Raw genomic sequence first — 21,058 nt, forward strand, 5'->3', positions numbered from 1 at the left:
AAAGGAGATTAAGTGGTACAAACTACAAGGTATGAATTAAATAAAATACAAAGATGTAATGTATAACACAGGGAATACAACCAATACTTTATAACTTTAAATGAAGTATAATCTATAAAAATATCAAACCACTATCTGTACCCCTGAAACTAATATAACATAAGTCAGGAGTTCCCATTGCAGCTCAGGGGTAATGTACCTGACCAGTATGCCTGAGGACTCGGGTTTGATCCATGGCCTCGCTCAGTGGATTAGAGATCTGGTGCTGCCATGAAGTGTGGTATAGGTCACAGAGGTGGCTCAGGTCTGGTGTTGCTGTGGCTGTGGCGTAGGCTGGCAGGTACAGCTCTGATTCCACACCCCTAGCCTGGGAACTTCCATAAGCCGCAAGTGCAGCCCTAAAAAAAGCAAAAAAAAAAAAAATATATATATATATATGTATAAAATAACACATAACACACTTAATGAACTTTATTGCATTTTGTAAAAGAATGATGTAGGAGACTAAATTAGTAATAAATTTTTTTTGAAAAATTAAGAAGCTTCCATTTCTGTCATGATCAGGAATCCATTGAATCAGCAAGTTACCTCCTGCCAACCTGTATACAGAAGCTTCTCTATTGCCAGCTCCAGAATTACACCACCTCTACTAATTTGGAAGTCATCTGCAGTCAGGACACCGCTGCTGCTTTTTACTGGCTGGGGAACCACACCATTTGTCACAACCCACCACAGCACGGTGCCTTGCCCCCTGCCTTCTTCCCCATTTAATTCACTTCCAAATTAGTTTCATATTAGCAGAGAGCCCAAATCACATCTGGAATCTGAGCAAGAGAGATTCTGGGAAATACTGTGTTTTGTATGGCTTCTGCCTGCTCTAAGGAGGTGGAACAGTATTGAATGAGCCAATCCACATTGGTGTCTGTGTGTAACTCTTCCTCATTTTTCTGTTATCAAAAACAACTCGTATAAGACAGGAGTGATATACTTCTTGAAGGTTTAATGGAACATACCTGTAAATTTTTATTTTTAGTTTTTTCAAATTAAAAAAAAAAAATTTTATGACCATGCTCAGGGCTTGCGGAAGTTCCTGGGCCAGAAATCGAATCTGCATTACAGCAGTGACCAGAGCTGCTACAGTGGCAACACTGGACCACCAAGGAACTCCCATACCTGTAAATTTTTGTCAGGGAGAATCTTTTACACCTACCAGAAAAGGGGTAAGAGAAGTTATATATGTATTAATTTATAGAAGAATAAAATGTCTTTGGAAGCATTTCTAAATGACAAATAAATGACACATGTTAAGATACTTTTGGGAGAGATACTGGGTAGTTGGAGGATGTGGTGGGAAAGAGAATTGTTTATCATTTTTTTAAATAATTTTTTTTTATTTTCCCACTGTACAGCAAAGGGGTCAGGTTATCCTTACATGTATACATTACAATTACATTTTTTCCCCCACCCTTTCTTCTGTTGCAACATGAGGATCTAGACAAAGTTCTCAATGCTATTCAGCAGGATCTCCTTGTAAATCTATTATAAGTTGTGTCTGATAAGCCCAAGCTCCTGATCCCTCCCACTCCCTCCCCCTCCCATCAGGCAGCCACAAGTCTCTTCTCCAAGTCCATGATTTTCTTTTCTGAGGAGATATTCATTTGTGCTGGATATTAGATTCCAGTTATAAGTGATATCATATGGTATTTGTCTTTGTCTTTCTGGCTCATTTCACTCAGGATGAGATTCTCTAGTTCCATCCATGTTGCTGCAAATGGCATTATGTCATTCTTTTTGATGGCTGAGTAGTATTCCATTGTGTATATATACCACATATTCTGAATCCAATCATCTGTCGATGGACATTTGGGTTATTTCCATGTCTTGGCTATTGTGAATAGTGCTGCAATGAACATGAGGGTGCACGTGTCTCTTTTAAGTAGAGTTTTGTCCGGATAGATGCCCAAGAGTGGGATTGCGGGGTCATATGGAAGTTCTATGTATAGATTTCTAATATACAGGTGGAGTATTTGGAGTTTAGAACCATGTGAATGTACTATTTATTGAAATATAAAATATAAAAAACCAAAAAGTGTTGACAAAACTTACACTACTACTTCATGATTTTAAGGAATTCTTTATTCATTCTTAATATGCTTTGTTTTTTTGTGACATCTTTTTCTCTTGATTGCTAAAAACTTGTTTATTAGCATTTTCATATAACTGTCTTTCAGATTTTCTATTCTTTTAAATTACTCCTTTGTCATTTCTTCAGTTTCTGAGTGTCACTTCATTATTTCCTTCCTGGAACTACTTTGTTTGGTTTTCTCTCTTCTCCTTCTAAATACTTACTTAACAAATTTCATTCCTCCCTCTTGCCCCCACCCCCCCTTAAATGCAGTTAAGACTGTAAATTTCCCTCTAGGTACACTCTGGGTGCACCCTATACATTTTATCTACAGTACTTTACTTTTTTGTTTTTTTTTTTTAAACTGTCAAGGCTATTTTTATTGTTCATTTCATCAAGCTGAAAAATGCCATTTGTATAAGTTAATATTTTAAATGCTGTAGACCCTAGCTATTCTGGCATTTATTTTCATGTACCGCATTATAAAATAAAATAGTAGATACATCCTTCTGGTGTGAAAATCAAGGAAATGAAATCAATACACTCATTTTGATACCTCAGTTAAATATTCCCAGGGAGGCTTCTCTGCTTAAAAATGATGAAAAAACCAAAAAGCTTTATTAAACCCAAACTACCATTGCAGCTACATCACAAAATATCTTAGTTCACAATTTTTGTTTTTGAGGTCCAAGATGTGAAGGCTCAAATTTTGTCTTGTTCCTAGACTTTTCTTTTTTTTTTTTTTTTGACTGTGCCTCTGGCGAGTGCAAATTCCCAGGCCAGAAATCTAACCTGTGCCTCAGCATTGACCTGAGCTGCTACAGTGATAATGCCAGATCCTTAACCCACTGTGTCACAGAACTCCCTAGATTTTTCTTTTTCCAGTCTTTTACTTTCTTCAGATTCTTCTGAATTTCTTCTCTTTATCCTTTCATCCCATCAAAACCAGAGGAAAATCTGAGACTTTATCATTGACACTTATTTGCAGTCTGATAATATTCAATCCAAAACTAGTTTGAATTTCAATCACTCATCAGCATTTAAATCCTATTCTCTATTTGTGGGTTTTAAAAGTATCTGCAAGAGAATTTCCCTGGTAGTTCAGTGGGTTAAGGATCTGGTTCATTGCCTGGCCTGGGAATTTCTGGATTCTGTGGGTATGACCAAAAAAAAAGGGGAGGGGAGTATCTGCAAGAAATGAGACCATATATAAAGGAAGAGTCAGTGAGACCCCTGAAATCTCATAAAGCACATAAAGTTGAAAGTCCTGAAAAAAAGCCTAAAGTTTCTCTTTTAGGGTGACTCAAAATGAAAGGCCAGATAAATCGTCTTATCTATGACTATCTCCTCTCAACCCTGTTCCTTTGAGGAGACTGTTCAAGGTAGAGCCCAGTTCTTAGGACTTTTGAGGATGCCAAATACTTGTGCCTTTCTGGATTTGTCCCAGCACTATTTGTTTGTCAGATTATTCTTTCCATATTAGTGGTCTTGGCACTTTTGCCTAAAATCTGTGAACCATAGATGCATGGGTTCATTTCTAGACTCTTTATTACATTAATTTATATGTTTGCCCCTATGGCGATACTACATTGTCCTGATTACTGAAGCTTTGTGGTAAGTTTTCAATGATATCTTACATCCCAGTTTATATCAGTTTTGACATTTGCACATAATTTGTTTACCTTGGGCTGTATGTAAGAGGTTGTTTGTAATAGGATATCCTAATAATTTAGAGGTTTATGGTTAGAGGCAATAAAGCAAAATGGTTATGAGCACAGGGGTTTAGACTCATTTAGACCTGGATTTGAAATGACTGACACATCCAGATGTGGAAACGTATAATCCTCTCTGAGCTTCAGTTTCCAATCTTAAAATGGGAACAATAATACTTACATTAGTAGATTTTTGTGAGGATTAAATGCATCGATATATAGAAAGTGCTTTATTTTCTTGGACAGAGTGTTATTTTGCACTATATCTATCAGGTGTGCACAGTTATAGAATATTGGTTTATCTTTTGATTAAGAAAATGGCAATAAACTCCTAGGTATTGGGAGCTTATTTTTCAACAAATATTAGAAAAAAATAAGAGCTCATTTTTCTGCAGAAGAGCAGAAAAGTAAAGCAAAACTTCCTGCGGAAAACTTTGGAGAGCAGGAGGCAGAAAGAATCTGTGTATGATCCTTCTTCAGGAATTTAAGAAAACTTCTTTCTCTAATAATTCTTTTAAAATAGTTTAAATAGTTGGTCTGCCTGCAGAGGCTTGTAGCCTCTTTTGCAGACATCAAGGAATGTACTTTCAAACAGCCTCTTGGAATCCTTTCTCAGAATGTATTATAGTGTATGGGCCTCTGTGAGAGAGGGAGCAGGGTAGGTTTGTACTTAAGATTTTTCAGCCCTTAGAGCATAATTTCAATTGCATTTTAAAACATAAATTAAAAAAACATAAATCTTTAAAAAACAAGTATAGCAAGAGTTTAGAGAATACAGCATATAGCAACCAATCTACAAAATTCAGGCTTAGCACTATTACTGTATTGAAAAGGTCTTGGGCTCTTTCTCTGTCATATTTGAAAAAATATTTGTTAGTAATTTTCTTTTCCAAATGTCTCCTAGGAGGAAGCTTCAATGGACTCATCCACAAGTAGCTCAACTGTTAAAAAAAAAAAAAAAAAAAAAAAGGATGCTGGGGATTGTGAACAGTCAGCGATGCAACACGAGGTGGCACTCTGGTCCCAGGTAAGTCATCAGATAAGGATAAGCACCTTCAGGAGAATGGTAGGTCTGAACGCCATTGGGAGAGATTGCCTGACAGGCTGATCAGCTAACTGGGCACAGAGCCATAGGTGGGATTAGGAAAATATGCTGGAACATTAGGGCAGAGGGCAGAGAGTAGTATAGCAACAACCTGAGACAAATAACTAGTGTCTGGATAGTGCTTTATAGTACACTGATTAGTTACATTTATTATTTATTTAATCTTTGTAACAATCATCTTTTCACTGCTGCTCCTTATACATGCCTAAAGCAAATATTAGATAATGACATATATGTGTAGAAATAATCGCTCCCCGTGGTCCTCAGGAAAAAAATCCCACTTTGTCTCCGATCTTCATCTTTTCTTCATTATTAAAATATCTGAAATCCCTGAAATGCATCCTGCTCTCTTTGTCTCTGTGATTTTGTGCATGATAGTGTTCTACCTAAAATGTTCTTTGTCCTTTCATCTTCATGGATGGTTTTTGCTCCACCTTTGTGAGTCAACGCAGATACTACCTCCTAGAAGCTTTCCTTCACCAATTCCACTGGGCAGGAATGTAAGGATTGAAGCTAGAGTAGGTACGTCAAGTATCTAACAGTGTGTAGATATCTAACAAATGGTATCTATTGTTACACAAATCTAAGCAATTTAGTTTGTTTACATACCAATCATTTTCATTTATTTGTTCATGAGTAATGATTATTTTCAGAGTCTATTTTGAGGCCTGTTATGTTTTTATTGTTAGGATGAATGCCTCAATATTACCACTGTGGAATTTTCCCCTTTGTGTAAGTGTAAGGTGTCATTTTCTGTTTTGTTTTCAGTGTTCTTCCTGATTAATTCATCCAATAAATACTTTATTTGTTCCTATGTACAAGGTGCTATTCTAAGCATTGAGGGTATAGGATATGAAAACAGATAGCATAAAGGAGAACTTATGTATAGTAATTCTTAATATTTGATTATTCTTCAAAATTTCAAGGTTAAATTGCACCAATTCTATAATGGTATCCTGGTAATAATGATGATTTTCCTGGATTATGACTGATAGATTGGTCTCTGCTATTTTCAAACTATAGTTTATATTAGTCATTTCCAAATGCATTAGCCATTGCCCACAGTAAAACTCCTCTGCTAATTAACACTGCCTTAAAAAAATCCTCTTGATATTTATTATTATATTTTTGGATTAAAAAAAGTTTTCCAACCCATCAGAGGACTCTAATGTCAGCCACTATATTTGTCCCTTTTTTGAGATCTTGTGGAGAATTGTGAACTAAAGCCTTTGAATGGTCAGGGTTCTGGCAAGAATCAGAAGATACCTCAAAGTAGGCAATTAAGAAGAGAACTGTTTACAAAGTGTGGGCAGAGTTTAGAAAAGCAAACTATCCCAGGGTTAGCAAAATGAGGGGACAGTACTTCTCTTAGGCTTTGAGAAGCAAGGGGAGGGAGCAGGTACTGGGATTCAGAGAGGGTAGCTATCTGAAAGGATTGCCTGACCAGGGGTAAAGCCTTCTACAGAGAAATACAGCCCATCCAGGGTGACCAAGAGGCAGGGAACCTGGGAAACTAGTATTCTCACCTCATTCTCCTACCAACCCCAATCTGCCACCAGGGCTTCCTACTGACTTAACCTCCTGGAATCTAAATCTAAAGGGTAAAGGATTCAGTTGATGCAGGTCAGTCTTCTGTGACAGATCAGGGTGGAGAAGGGTGCAGTGTGGATATTGAGAAACAAGTGGAAGAAAGTCAGCACAGGCCTTAACTTGTTCATAAATGAGAAACCTAGCAATTCATCTTTTTTAATTAAAAGGAATATAGGAGTTCCCGTCATGGCACAGTGGTTATCGAATCCGACTGGGAACCATGGGGTTGTGGGTTCAATCCCTGGCCTTGCTTAGTGGGTTAAGGATCCGGCGTTGCTGTGAGCTGTGGTGTAGGTCGCAGACACAGCTTGGATCCCCTGTTGCTGTGGCTCTGGTGTAGGCTGGCAGCTATAGCTCCAATTCGAACCCTAGCCTGGGACCCTCCATATGCCGTGGGAGCAGCCCAAAAAATGGCAAAAAAGACAAAAAAAAAAGGAATATGAATTTACCCCTAAACTTTGTTATCTTTTCTGCAAATTTGTCTTCTTTTCATGAAAAAATATCCTCTCTCCCTGCTTTTTTTCATCCCCAATTTATTCAATCAACATTTATCAAATTCTTCTTTGGGCAGGTTTTGGGAGCCCTGAAATAAAAAGACACAGTGTTCAGTCTCAATGTTACACCATTAGATGGGGGTTAAGAGAAATAAATAAACCATCACCTTATGGAATACTGTAAATGTGATGAATTAGGGGAAAACACAAGGGAAGGAGAGCTCACAGGGTCACTAGTTTGTCTGGGAAGGTTTCCTAGAGGAGATGATTTAGGCAGACTCCTTTTTCCTCTTTGTCCATATTTATGTAACTTTTAGATCTTTGGTCCAATATCTATAGTTGATTACAGGGCTATAAATTTTCTTTTCTTACTTCTTTTCCAATTTCACCTTCTTAAATCTTTTTTTAATGGTTAAGATGGTAAATTTTATGTTGGTCCACTAAAAGAAGAAAATAGTAGATTATTATTAACTTCAGAAAAGTATAAAGCAGAATGAATATTCATTCATGATCCTGTTAATTAGGAGCAACTACTTGACTATTTCCTTACATTGTTTTTCTTATTATTTGCTTATTTTTATTTTTAATTTTTAAAAAAGAAACTATAGTCGATTTAGAATGTTTGTTAAATTCTGGTGTACAGAAAAGTGATTCAGTTATACATGCATACATACATATATTCTCTTTCATATTTTTGTTTCTTTTTAGAACCCACAGCATATGGAAATTTGCAGGCTAGGGATTGAATTGGAGCTGCAGCTGCCAGCCTACACCACAGCTATAGCAACACCAGATCTGAGCCAAATCTGTGTCCTATGCCACAGCTTTTGGCAACACCAGATCCTTAACCCACTGATTGAGGCCAGGGATCAAAACTGCATCCTTACAGATACTAGTCAGGTTCTTACCCCTCTGTGCCATAATGGTAACTCCTATATTCTTTTCCATTATAGTTTAAGATACTGAGTATAATTCCCTGTACTAAACAGTATAGAGCCTTATTGTTTATCTATTTTATATGTAGTAGTTGTATCTGCTAATCCCAAACTCTTAATTTATTCCTTCCCTACACCTTCATCCTTTTGGTAACTCTAAGTTTGTTTTCTGTGTCTATGAGTCTGTTTCTGTTTTATAAATAAGTCCATTTGTATCATGGTTTAGATTCCACATGTAAGTGATATCATATGGTATTTGTCTTTCTCTTTCTGTTTTACTCTGCTTAGTATGATAATCTCTAAGTCCATCCATGTTACTGCAAATGGCATTATTTCATTCTTTTTATGACTGAGTAGTATTCCATTGTATGTATGTATGTCTGTATGTATATATATATATATACATACACACATATATATACATATATATACATATATATATATATATATACACACATACATACACCATATCTTCTTTATCCATTCGTCTATTGATGGATATTTAAGTTGATTTTCTTTGTGTTGGCAATCATAGTGTTGCTGTGAACACTGGGATGCATGTATCTTTTCTTTTCTTTTTCTTTTTTTGGCTTAAAACAACATATATGTAATACCTCAGAATTTCCACGGGTTAGGAATCTGGGTACCACTTAGCTGATTCCTCTTCTCCAAGTCTCACAAGGCTAAAATCAATGTGTCAGGCAGGCTTGCAGTCTCATCCGAAGCTTGAGTTCTCTTTCAAGTTAATGTGGTTGTTGGTAGAAATCAGTTCCTTGACAAAGTATGACTGAGCTCCTCAGGTCCTTGAGGCTGCCCCTTCCATAGGAATTTGACAGCATGATTGTTTGCTTCTCCCTTGAGAATCTTGTATTTAATTAAAATTTTTTCAGTGTTTTTAAAAAATTTTTCTTTTTTTTTTGTCTTTTTTTTTTTAGGGCTGCACCCACAGCATATGGAGCTTCCCAGCCTAGGGGTCAAATTGGAGTTTCAGCTGCTGCCTACACCACAGCCATGGCAATGCCAGATCCAAGCTGAGTCTGCAACCTACACCACCGCTGGTAGCAACACTAGATCCTTAACCCACTGAGCAAGGCCAGGGATGGAACCTGCATCCTCATGGATACTGGACAGATTCATTTCTGCTGAGGTACAATGGGAACTCCTAAAAATTTTTTTATTGAAATATAGTTGATTTATAATGTTGTGTTACTTTTAGGTATACAGAAAAGTGATTCAGTTATATATATTCTTTTTTACATTCTCTTCCATTATAGGTTACTACAAGATATTTAGTATAGTTCCCTGTGCTGTACAGTAGGGTCTTGTTGGTTATCTAGTTTATATATAGTAGTGTGTATATTTTAATCCCAAACTCCTACCTTATCCCTCTCCCCCCTCCTCTTTGTTAATCATAAGTTTGTTTTTGATGTCTGTGAGTTTATTTCTGTTTTGTAAATTAGTTTGTTTGTATCCTTCTTTTAGATTCCACATATAAGTGATATTAAGATATTTGCCTTTCTCTGGGTTACTTCACTTAGTATGACAACATCCAGGTCCATCCATGTTTCTGCAAATGGCATTATTTCATTCTTTTTTATGGCTGAATAACATTCTACTGTATGTACCACATCTTCTTTATCCATTCATTTTTCGATGGACACTTGCATGGCTTCCATGTCTTGGCAATTGTAAATAGTGCTGCAATGAACATTGGGTTGCATGTATCTTTTTGAAGTATGATTTTCTCCAGATATGTGACCAGGAGTGGGATTGCAGGATCATATAATAGCTCTATTTTTAGTGTTTTTGTTTTTGTTTTTTTGGCTGTATCTGTGGCATGTGGAAATTCCCAGGCTATGAAACTGCACCACAACAGCAACCTAGGTTTTTTTTTTTAAGGTTTTATTGAAGTATAGTTAATTTACAAGACTGTGATAATTTTTGCTGGACAACACAGTGACCCAGTCATACATATACACATATCCATTCTCTCCGATTCTTTTCTCATATAGATTAGTTTTTTAAAGAATCTCCACACTCTTTTCCATAGTGGCTGCACCAATTTACATCCCACCAATGGTGTAGGAGGGTTCTCTTTTCTCCATACCTCTCCAGAATTAATTGTTTGGGGACTTTTTAATAAAGTCCATTCTGACCAGTGAGATGATACATGATTGTCACCTTCTCAATTATGCTTTATTAGGCTGCTTAAATTGGACATCAGCAATTTGTATTGCATGAATTGCTGGGCCAATCTCTGGAACTATTTTTATAATCTTACATTTGGAATGACCATTGTGATACTATTCTATTTGAGTGCAGGGGGCACAGGGAATTTTAGTGTTTTTGGAATTGCTTAATTAGAAGCTGTGAGAGTCTATGTAGGTGTGATTTACTTATGTAAGTATCATGTTAGTCTGGTGAAAAGGGGGACCCTATCTGCATAGGACATGTTTGTTCATGCAGTTAAGTTTTTTTTTTTCTTTTTACAGTCACACCTGTGGCATATGGCAGATCCCAGGCTAGGGGTTGAATTTTAGCTGTAGCTGCCAGTCTACGCCATAGCCACAGCAAGCAATGCCAGATCCAAGCCACATCTGCAACTTATGCCTCATCCCTGGCAATGCCAGATCCTTAACCCACTGAATGAGGCCAGGCATCAAATCCACATCCTCATGGACACTATGTTGGGTTCTTAACCTGCTGAGTCACAATGGGAGCTGCCCATGTAGTTAAGTTTTAATACTATCTTGAACCACCATGAGCAAAAATTTTGGGGCACATCTCTGAATCCTGCCTTTAGATAAACTACAAAGCATGGATTACCATGTCAAATGCAATAACATTTTTATGGTTCTTGATATATATTGCCACATTGTATTCAGAAAGTTTGTACGCTATTGTACATAAATATCACAAGCTTTCAATATCACTCTGAATAGATTTGTTTTTATATTTTATAAATTTTGTTTGCTCCTTTCTGTTAGCTGTCTGTTCATGGCAGTTTTGCTATAGCAATGGCCTTTTACCCAGGCCACACCTGCAGCATATGGAAGTCCCCAGGCCAGGGATCAAACCTGAACCACAGCAGTAACCCAAGCAGCAGCAGTGCAAAGCCAAGTCCTTAGCAGCTAGGCTGCCAGGGAACTCCTCCACTTTCTTTATATATTCCCAGAAGTAGCCTTATTGTGCCACTAGAAATATGAGCAGGTATAGCGCTATCCTCTCCCCAGAATCTGGGTCCCAGCTTCCTCCAAGATTCATTATACTATTTTTCTATTTTATGTATGTGAGAGTTTTCTTTCACATGTTCTGATAATCTCACATTTTCCTGTGGTCCATTTTCCATTGGCATTAGAGTTTTTATTAAGATCTATGTCCCCTGGTTTATCATGCCTGGAGGCAGAAATCTCCATTAGTATTATTTTAATCTTTTGTAATTTTGGTTGTGTGTTCTTTTCAATAAAATTTTTTAGTAATAAAAAAGAAGTAAAGATAGTTATAAATTAGAGTTAGCTAAGAGGAAGTGCCAACAAAATGTAATGTGGACAATCTGGTAAAATCCAAACAACTTCAGCACTTTAATTAACTAAGTTCTTATACCAAAGTTAATTATTTGGTCATGATAAATATTCTATTGTTTTGTAAAATGCTAACATAAGGGAAGCTGGATGAAGGGTTATGGAAAACTTCTGTACATATTTGTGACTATTCTACAAATCTAAAATTAGATCAAAATAAGAAGTTGAAAAGCATTGTCCCTGCATATAAAAGTACGTTGTTTTAAAAAAAAATTTATTGAAGTATAGTTGATGTAGAATGTTGTGTTAATTTATGCTGCATAGCAAATTTATTCAGTTACCTACCCACACACACATGTACATATATATTCTTCTTCATTATGGTATATCACAGGATATTGACTATAGTTCCCTGTGCTATATAGTAGGACCTTGTTGTTTATCCATCTTATCTAATCCCAAAGTCCTAATTCTTCCTTCCCCCTTGCCAACCATAAGTGTGTTCTCTGTATCTGTGTCTGTTTCTGTTTCATAGGTATGTTCATTTGTGTTGTCTTTTAGATTCCACATATAAGTGATATCATACAGTGCTTGTCTTTCTCTTTCTGACTTACTTTGCTTAGTATGATAATCTCTAGGTACACCCATGTTGCTGTACATGGCATTATTTCATTCCTTTTTATGGTTGAGTAATATTTTTATGCAGTATTTTTTATGGCTGAGTAATATTCAGTAATATGTATATATATGTATATCTCACATTTTCTTTATCTATTCATCTATTGATGCACATTTAGGCTAGTTCCATGTTTTGGCTATTGTAAATAGTGCTATCAATGTATGTGTTTTTGTCTGGAATATTAACTACAATTGAATTTGAGTAAAATATTTCAGGTTCTACTCTTTATTATTTGTGTTCTGCCATTTCTGAACAACATTTTTAAAAGACCTTGAATAAATTGCAATGGAAAATGTTCCCCTTCCCATTGTAATTACAATCTTTATGAAGAGAATATATTACTGTGGTTCCCCTTTCCTCCCTCACTGATAACTTGTCATGAACAGAGAACATCTGAAGTCTAATGTGTCAAATTCCCCAAATGCATCATACTGAAATATTAAAGATAGAGGATTGTGAAAAAACTTTTTTTTTGCTCCAATTCTGTCTCTAACTGAAATATAGTTGACATACTATATTAGTTTATGGTACAGATACCTCAGTACCATAGATTTGACATTCTCTCTCTCTCTGTTTTTCTTGATCAGTTGTGCCAGAAGCTTGGAATTTTTGTTAATATTTTTAAAAGAACCATGTTTTGCATTTTATGAATTTCTCTGTTGCATCTTTCTTACTCCATCAACTTCTGCTCTTACCTACATTGAATATATTAGATCTCCTTCTGCCTTCTAATATCCTTCTGAAGTTCCGGCAGATTTTAATAGGAATTGGCTGACAAAAGAGAAATACAATTTTCATAGTCTCTGTTCCAGCTTTACAAAATACAGAAAAGCAGAATGGGTTTGGAGCTGAGAGATAATTGTTTGAAGAACCAATCATTATGATTCAAATGATATATTTTTGGAATTTAAACTTTATTTTCAAGTGGGGAAAAATACAAAATTTATTCCTTCTTTTTCTCCCTCCTTATCTTTCTCCTCTTCCTCCTCCTTCTTTTGTTATAGCTCTAGGCATAGGTAAAATAACGATTATATTTGGAAGAACTGAAAAGGCTATGCTATTCAGGTCTTTCTAAGTTTACATTGCATTCTTGAAACACTACTTTTGATGAAAGATTTAGTTAGCTGCTCTTGAACTAACAGCATGGTGAGTGCTAGGAGCCAGGTGCTTAAGTCAGATCTGGGCTTGAGTTCTGGCTAACTTACTGTGTCTGTGGCCTTGGGTAAGTTGCTTAACTTCTCCAAACCTCAACTTCCTATTTTTCTATGAGTGTTAAGTGAAATAATACCTGTAAAAATAGGGCTTAGCACAAGATAAGTGCTCAGTAAATATTAGCTTTTCATTATAATTACATATATCCAACTGCTATGGAATATTTTTCCTCTCATATAAAACACAGTAAAAATGCTTTTCATCTACTAACGCCCTGAAGTCCAAAGGTAGGAGAACTTAATGTTTAAAAGCTACCATGGCCATGGAGTGAACATTACATGAAAAAAACAAATATTTGGATAAACACCAAGAAAGCCACAGGTAGTTGAACTATTAGCTGGCTGACAACATAATTCAAATTGCTTAATGGTGTACAAAGGCAATGCAAAACACTCTTTTTAGATGTGTCCTATCTTCACATTTAATTCTTTCTAAGGTATTTAATAATTAGGGAAATAAGATATTTTTATATCATTAGTATGTGTGTTGTACTTACCTTGAGATATTTTTGATTCCTAGAAGTCAAAGAAACAATTTTTAAAGTGCTAGTTTTTCTTTATATGAATGCATTTCTTGTCAATTTTTTGTCTTATAGCTTATGCACTGCTTAAAATGTATGCATTAGACATTTAAATAATTGTCTGTAAGAAGCAATAGCAATTCTCTTGGACCCCTGACCCCTGTTGAAACTGGGTAGCTTTCTTTGCACAGGCCTGCATACTAAGTGGCGGTCAAAGACCTGTGAAATTAATTTAATTCTGTTTCACAAACAGGATCTGAGCCCCTGAAATAGACCAAAGATGTTTGCAAATAGGACTATCATCCATGAACCAAAAGGCTATGTGTGTATGTATTGCTGGAAAAAGATGGCAGAACACACCAACTAAAACCACCATTAGGGGCATAAATTTAGTAAAGCACCAGACATCTGGGCAAACATAATTTACTAATAGATTAGTGTAGAGCTTTTTTGTTAATTAAAGATAATGTTTCTTAAAAGTTCCGTGACTTTCTTTTGAGTACCCTGTGGTATTTTCCAACTTATTTTCTTCTTATCACTTCATTGCTAAACTTTTTTTTTTTCTCTCAAACTCTGAAATTCTTTAAGCTTGTGGAATTGAATTAGGCCTGTTTAATATTGCTGCTAATCAGGAGTTCCCGTCGTGGCGCAGTGGTTAACGAATCCGACTAGGAACCATGAGGTTGCGAGTTCGGTCCCTGCCCTTGCTCAGTGGGTTAACGATCCGGCGTTGCCGTGAGCTGTGGTGTAGGTTGCAGACACGGCTCGGATCCCGCGTTGCTGTGGCTCTGGCGTAGGCCAGTGGCTACAGCTCCAATTCGACCCCTAGCCTGGGAACCTCCATATGCCGCGGGAGCGGCCCTAGAAAAGACAAAAGAAATTGCTGCTAATCAGACACTTGCCACAATTATCATTTCAGTTGCCTTTCGATTGTGATTCACAAGCAATAATGTTAAAATAACATTAATGTACTCTAACTTTGTCTGCCTACTAGCACTGGAATGTGAGACAGGCTGGTAATCTTCAGGTTTTACAGATGATGAATGAGAATTAGATAGGTTAGAAAACCATCAAATTGCAAAGCAATTTAGAGCAGACAAGAAATTAGAACTCAGGCTCCCTAATTCTCTGTTCAATCCCCTTTTTATACTCATCAAAATGTTCTTGCCATTTGGAAAATGTTACAGGGCCTTCACACATACTCCAAAGAGAAAATAAGAGATTTAATTATTCTAAAGTGTTTGGTTTCCCTGTCAAAAAATATTTGCCTCATTTATCTTTTGAAAATTTTCATGGAGTGTGTTTAATGGAAACAAGATTGCTTTAACTTTGTTGTAAGAAGCCATCTGGAGCTCTTGGTACACACTGTGTGGCTGGGTAAATATTGGAAATAATTTATAATTTGGTGAGAATCGGATGAAATGAAAAACAAGAGATTAGGCAATTATGTCAAGAAAGTCCTTAGAATATATATATATATATATATATATATATATATATATATATATTTCTATTTTAAAAATAATGTTCTATAGAAGTGCTGTAACTACATTATAGAATATCTGGAAACTTCAATGAGAGAAAAACTATGATTCAGTTCTAGAAATGTAATCACATCATTATTTTGCTTTCTGGTTTACATTCTCTCCCCCATATATCTACTTTAAAAAATATAATTATACTCACAGTACATATATAATTTCCATTCTGAGTTTCCTTTAATATTATAATGTAATGTGCATTATAATTTCAAATGAGAAAATCTAAAAGGAAAAGTTAAATTTTCAAATACTTTCGTTTAACTGTGAGTCAATTATAAATTGGTCACTGAAAGGATGATTAAGTTTTAAACATGAAAGACTTGAAAGACTTTCTTTTTTTTTTTTTCTTTTTTTTTTTTAGGACTGTACTTGCAGCATATGGAAGTTCCCAGGCTAGGGGTCAAATCAGAGTTGCAGTTGCTGGCCTAAACCACAGCCACAGCAATGATATATCCAAACTGCTTCTGCAACCTACGTTGCAAATCACGGCAATGCTGGATCTTTAAACCCACTGAGTGAGACCAAGGATTGAACCCACATCCTCCTGGATACTGGTGGAGTTCTTAACCCACTGAACCACAATGGGGACTCCAAACATGAAAGACTTTTAAGTAAAAGTTGTTAAATCAAGGTGAGAAAATGATTATTAAACACAGCTTACTCTTAAAAATGAACTGAGGAGTTCCCACTGTCACACAGTGGGTTAAGGATCCAGTGTTGTCTCTGAAGCAACTCAAGTTGCTGCTGAGGTGCTGGTTCAATCCTCAGCCCAGCACAGTGAGTTAAAGATCCAGTGTTGCCACAGTTATGGCATAGGTCACAGCTGTGGCTCAGATTCCATCCCTGGCCTGGGAACTTCCATATGTCAGGGGTGGGGAGCAACATAAATAAATAAATAGATAACTAACTAACTAACTAAATACATATTGAAGTCCTATGTCCTAATACATCAGAATGTGATCATATTTGGAAATAACATCTTTGGAGATTTAACCAAACTAAGAGAAGTTCATTAGAAAGGACCTTAATCCAACAGGACTGGTCTCCTTACAAAAAAAAGGAAATTTATATTCAGAGACATACACACACAGAGGGAAGAAGGAGTGAAAACATGTAGGGAGACTATCTTAGGAAAACAGAGAATTGGAGTGACATATCTGCAAGCCAAGGAATGCCTGAGGCTACCAGAAGCTGGGAGAAAACCTGAAACAGATCTTTTCTTAGTGCCTTCATAGAGAGCATGACCCTGTTAATACATTGATTTTAGGCTTCTGCCTCCAGAACTGTGAGACAATAAATTTCGCTTGCGTTAAGCCTCCCAGTTTTGGTACTTTGTTATAGCAGCCCTAGAAAACTAGTATAAAGGCCAATAAAAATCAAGCTGATATATACCACCAATTTAGGCTATCATCACAAATGGGAGAAACTGGTAACTTTAAAGGTGGATATGAAATATGGTATGTCTTACTGAAGAATTAAATGAAATTAAAGAGCATTTATCTCTTCAGATCACCCTTCCTCTCTATGCATCCAGGTGACTACCCTTCCCTTATTACACTAGTATACAGGACAGCATACAGAAAGCCAAATGGAAAAAAATGAAAGCAATATAAAAGATCTGTGTAGTAATATAAAGCATGCCAATCTGTGTATAATAGGGATCCCAGAAAAGGAAGGAAGAGGAAAGGGGATTGAAAATGTGTTTGAAGAAATTATGGCTGAAAATTTCCCAAATCTAAAGAAGGGAACAGATATCCAAATACAGGAAGCACAGAGGGTCCAAAACTAGATAACCCAAACATATCCATACCAAGACATATATAGTAAAAATGGCAAAATTTATAGATAAGGAGAAGATTCTGTAGGCAGCAAGAGAAAATCAAAGTGTTAATTACAAGGGAACCTCCATAAAGCTATCAGCTGGCTTCTCTACAGAAACATTGTAGGCCAGAAGGGGGTGGCAGGATATATTCAAAGTTCTAAAAAACTTTGCAACCTAGAATACTCCATCCAGCAAGATGAATCATTTAAAGTAGGAGAAATAAAGAATTTCTCAGACAAGAAAAACTAAAAGAATACAGCAATACTAAAACTAACCTAAAAGAAATATTGAAAGGTATCCTCTAAATAGGAAAGAAGTAAGAAGATATAGGATGGAGGAAATCATGATTGGAATGTAATTACTTAAATAAGCCAGTATACAGATTAAAAAAAAAACAAAATAAAAAAAAAACTGTCTGTGAAAGTGATGGTAAGCACAAGAAACAGGAAAAGGATAAACATGGGTATGAAAAGAATAAAAATATGGGGAAGGAGAGTAAGAAAATCTAGTTTTTTTTTTTTTATAATGTGTTTGAGCCTATATGACTATCAGTCTAAAGCAAGCAGATATAGGAGGGGGTTAACATACTCAAAAAATAGGGCAACTGCAAATCAAAAACAAACAAAAATTTCACAAAAAAAAAAAGAAGACACAAGCATAAAATGAAAGAAAACATCCAACCAAAAGAAAGGAAAAGAAAAAGGAAGAAACAAAGGAGAAACAGAATCAACTGGAAAACAAGGTTTAACAAACAATCCAAAAGTGTATATGGAACAACAAAAGACCCAGAATTGCCAAGGCAATCCTGAGAAACAAAAAACTAAGCAGGAGACATAACTCTCCCAGACTTCAAGAAATATTACAAAGCCACAGTCATCAAAACAGTGTGGTACTGGTATCAAAACAGACAGACAGACCAATGGAACAGAATAGAGAACCTGGAAATAAACCCTGACACCTATGGTCAATTAATCTTTGACAAGGGAGGCAAGAACATCAAATGGGAAAGAGAAAGTCTATTCAGCAAGCATTGCTGGGAAACCTGGACAGCTGCATGCAAAGCAATGAAATTAGAACACACCCTCACACCATGCATAAAAATAAACTCAACATGGCTGAAAGACTTCAATATACGACAGGACACCATCAAACTCCTAGAAGAAAACACAGGCAAAACACTCTCTGACATCAACATCATGAAGATTTTCTCAGGTCAGTCTCCCAAAGCAATCGAAATTAGAGCAAAAATAAACCCATGGGACCTCATCAAACTGAAAAGCTTTTGCACAGCAAAGGAAACCAAAAATAAAACAAAAAGACAACTTACAGAATGGGAGAAAATAGTTTCAAATGATGCAACCGACAAGGGCTTAATCTCTAGAATATATAAGCAACTTATACAACCCAACAGCAAAAATGCCAATCAATCAATGGAAAAATGGGCAAAAGACCTGAATAGACATTTCTCCAAGGAAGATATACAGATGGCCAGCAAACACATGAAAAAATGCTCAACATCGCTGATCATAAGAGAAATGCAAATCAAAACTACCATGAGATATCACCTCACACCAGTCAGAATGGCCATCATTACTAAGTCCACAAATAACAAGTGTTGGAGGGGTTGTGGAAAAAAGGGAACCCTCCTGCACTGTTGGTGGGAATGTCAACTGGTACAGCCACTATGGAGAACAGTTTGGAGATACCTTAGAAATCTATACATAGAACTTTCATATGACCCCGCAATCCCACTCTTGGGCATCTATCCGGACAAAACTCTACTTAAAAGAGACACGTGCATCTGCATGTTCATTGCAGCTCTATTCACAATAGCCAAGACATGGAAATAACCCAAATGTCCATCGACAGAGGATTGGATTCAGAATATGTGGTATATATACACAATGGAATACTACTCAGCCATCAAAAAGAATGACATAATGCCATTTGCAGCAACATGGACGGAACTAGAGAATCTCATCCTGAGTGAAATGAGCCAGAAAGACAAAGACAAATACCATATGATATCACTTATAACTGGAATCTAATATCCAGCACAAATGAACATCTCCACAGAAAAGAAAATCATGGACTTGGAGAAGAGACTTGTGGCTGCCTGATGGGAGGGGGAGGGAGTGGGAGGGATCGGGAGCTTGGGCTTATCAGACACAACTTAGAATAGATTTACAAGGAGATCCTGCTGAATAGCATTGAGAACTATGTCTAGATACTCATGTTGCAACAGAACAAAGGGTGGGGAAAAAAAACCCATCATGTATATAACTTGATCCCCTTGCTGTACAGTGGGAAATTTTAAAAAAATGGAAATAAATACGTATCTATAAATAATTGCCTTAAATGTCAAAGGACTGTGTTCCATCAAAGACAAAGAGTGGCAGACTGAATAAAAAAACAAGAGCCTACAATATGCTGCCTGCAAGAGACTCACCTTAGGGAAAAGGACACACATAGATTGAAAGTGAGGATAGAAAAAGATATTTCATGCAAATGGCAATGGCAGAAGTTGCAATACTCATATCAGACAAAATAGACTTTAAAACAAAGGCCGTAAAGAAAGATGAAGAACACTATTTAATGATAAAAGCATCAGTTCAAGAAGAGGATATTATACTTGTCAACATATATATACCTTATATAGGAGCGCTCAAATACATAAAACAAATACTAACAGGCATAGAAGGAGAAATTGATGGGAATACACCAGTAGTAGCAGACGTTAACACCCAACTCACATCAATGGACAAATCTAGACAGAAAAATAAAGGCAACAGAGATCCTAAATGACACAATAGAACAGTTAGACTTCGTTTTTAGGACATTACATTAAAAAAAAAAACAAAACCCAGAAACAAAAACAAAAACAAACCAGAATATACATTCTTTTCAAGTGCCCATAGAACATTCTCTAGGCTTGATCACATACTAAGGCACAAAACTCACCTCAACAAATTTAAGAGTATAGAAATTATTTCAAGCATCTTCTCTGACTACAATGACCTGAAACTAGAAATCAGCCACAGGAAAGGAATGAGAAAAAGCCAACCACATAGAGACTAGCATGCAGAAGATGTAGTCAATAAAGTTGCTAAACCACAAAATTCTGGACTTGGAAGTAGCAAGGATGAGATGCCATATTGAAAATAGGGGTCATAAACAAAAGTCAGTATTTTATTTTATTTTATTTTATTGTAGGCCACATCCACAGCATAAGAAAGTTCCCAGGCTAGGGGTTGCATCAGAGGTTCAGCTGCTGGCCTATGCCACAGCCACAACAACAGATCTGAGCTGTGTCTGTGACCTACACTGCAGCTCACAGGAATGCTGGATCCTTAACACACTGAGTGGGGCCAGGGATCGAAACCATATCCTCGTGGATACTAGTCATGATCATTACTACTGAGTCACAATGAGAGCTCCAAAAGTCAGTATTTTAAATAGTGAGATCCCGATTTTCTTTTCTCCTCTGATCTCCAGGAGACTCGCTACCAAGCTTCTATATTTAAGCAGGAAATTAGGAAAATTTCTCTCTGAAGAAATCAGCAGACCTAAGAGTAAAGAACTACAAAATGCCTGGATCGTATGATCAACCCGCAGCACAGTTCAGAGTCAATACTTTCCACAAATCCTACAAAATCTCCAAATAATATTTACTATCTTATTTTATAAAAAATTTTTTAAATTTTATTTTTTTAATCCTTTTAGGGCCACACCCACAGCATATGGAGGTTCCCAGGCTAGGGTCCCAGTCGGAGCTGTAGCCACTGGCCTACAACAGAGCCAC

The 21,058-nt window shown here is 36.4% G+C and overlaps 1 protein-coding gene across 3 annotated transcripts in view; it reads left to right on the plus strand.

Annotated features, from left to right (window-relative positions):
* The window catches only part of ALB (albumin), a 130,735-nt gene that overhangs the window by 46,661 nt on the left and 63,016 nt on the right, over positions 1–21,058 (plus strand). For all 3 annotated transcript variants that reach the window (XM_047798996.1, XM_047798999.1, XM_047798997.1), the window contains one exon: positions 4,742–4,864. In XM_047798996.1, coding sequence (XP_047654952.1) covers positions 4,809–4,864 — 56 coding nt within the window. In that variant the 5' untranslated portion in view covers positions 4,742–4,808. The remainder of the gene's footprint in view (positions 1–4,741; positions 4,865–21,058) is intronic.

This window comes from Phacochoerus africanus, chromosome 10, assembly GCF_016906955.1.
Source record: "Phacochoerus africanus isolate WHEZ1 chromosome 10, ROS_Pafr_v1, whole genome shotgun sequence".
In the NCBI taxonomy this organism is placed as follows: Eukaryota; Metazoa; Chordata; class Mammalia; order Artiodactyla; family Suidae; genus Phacochoerus; species Phacochoerus africanus.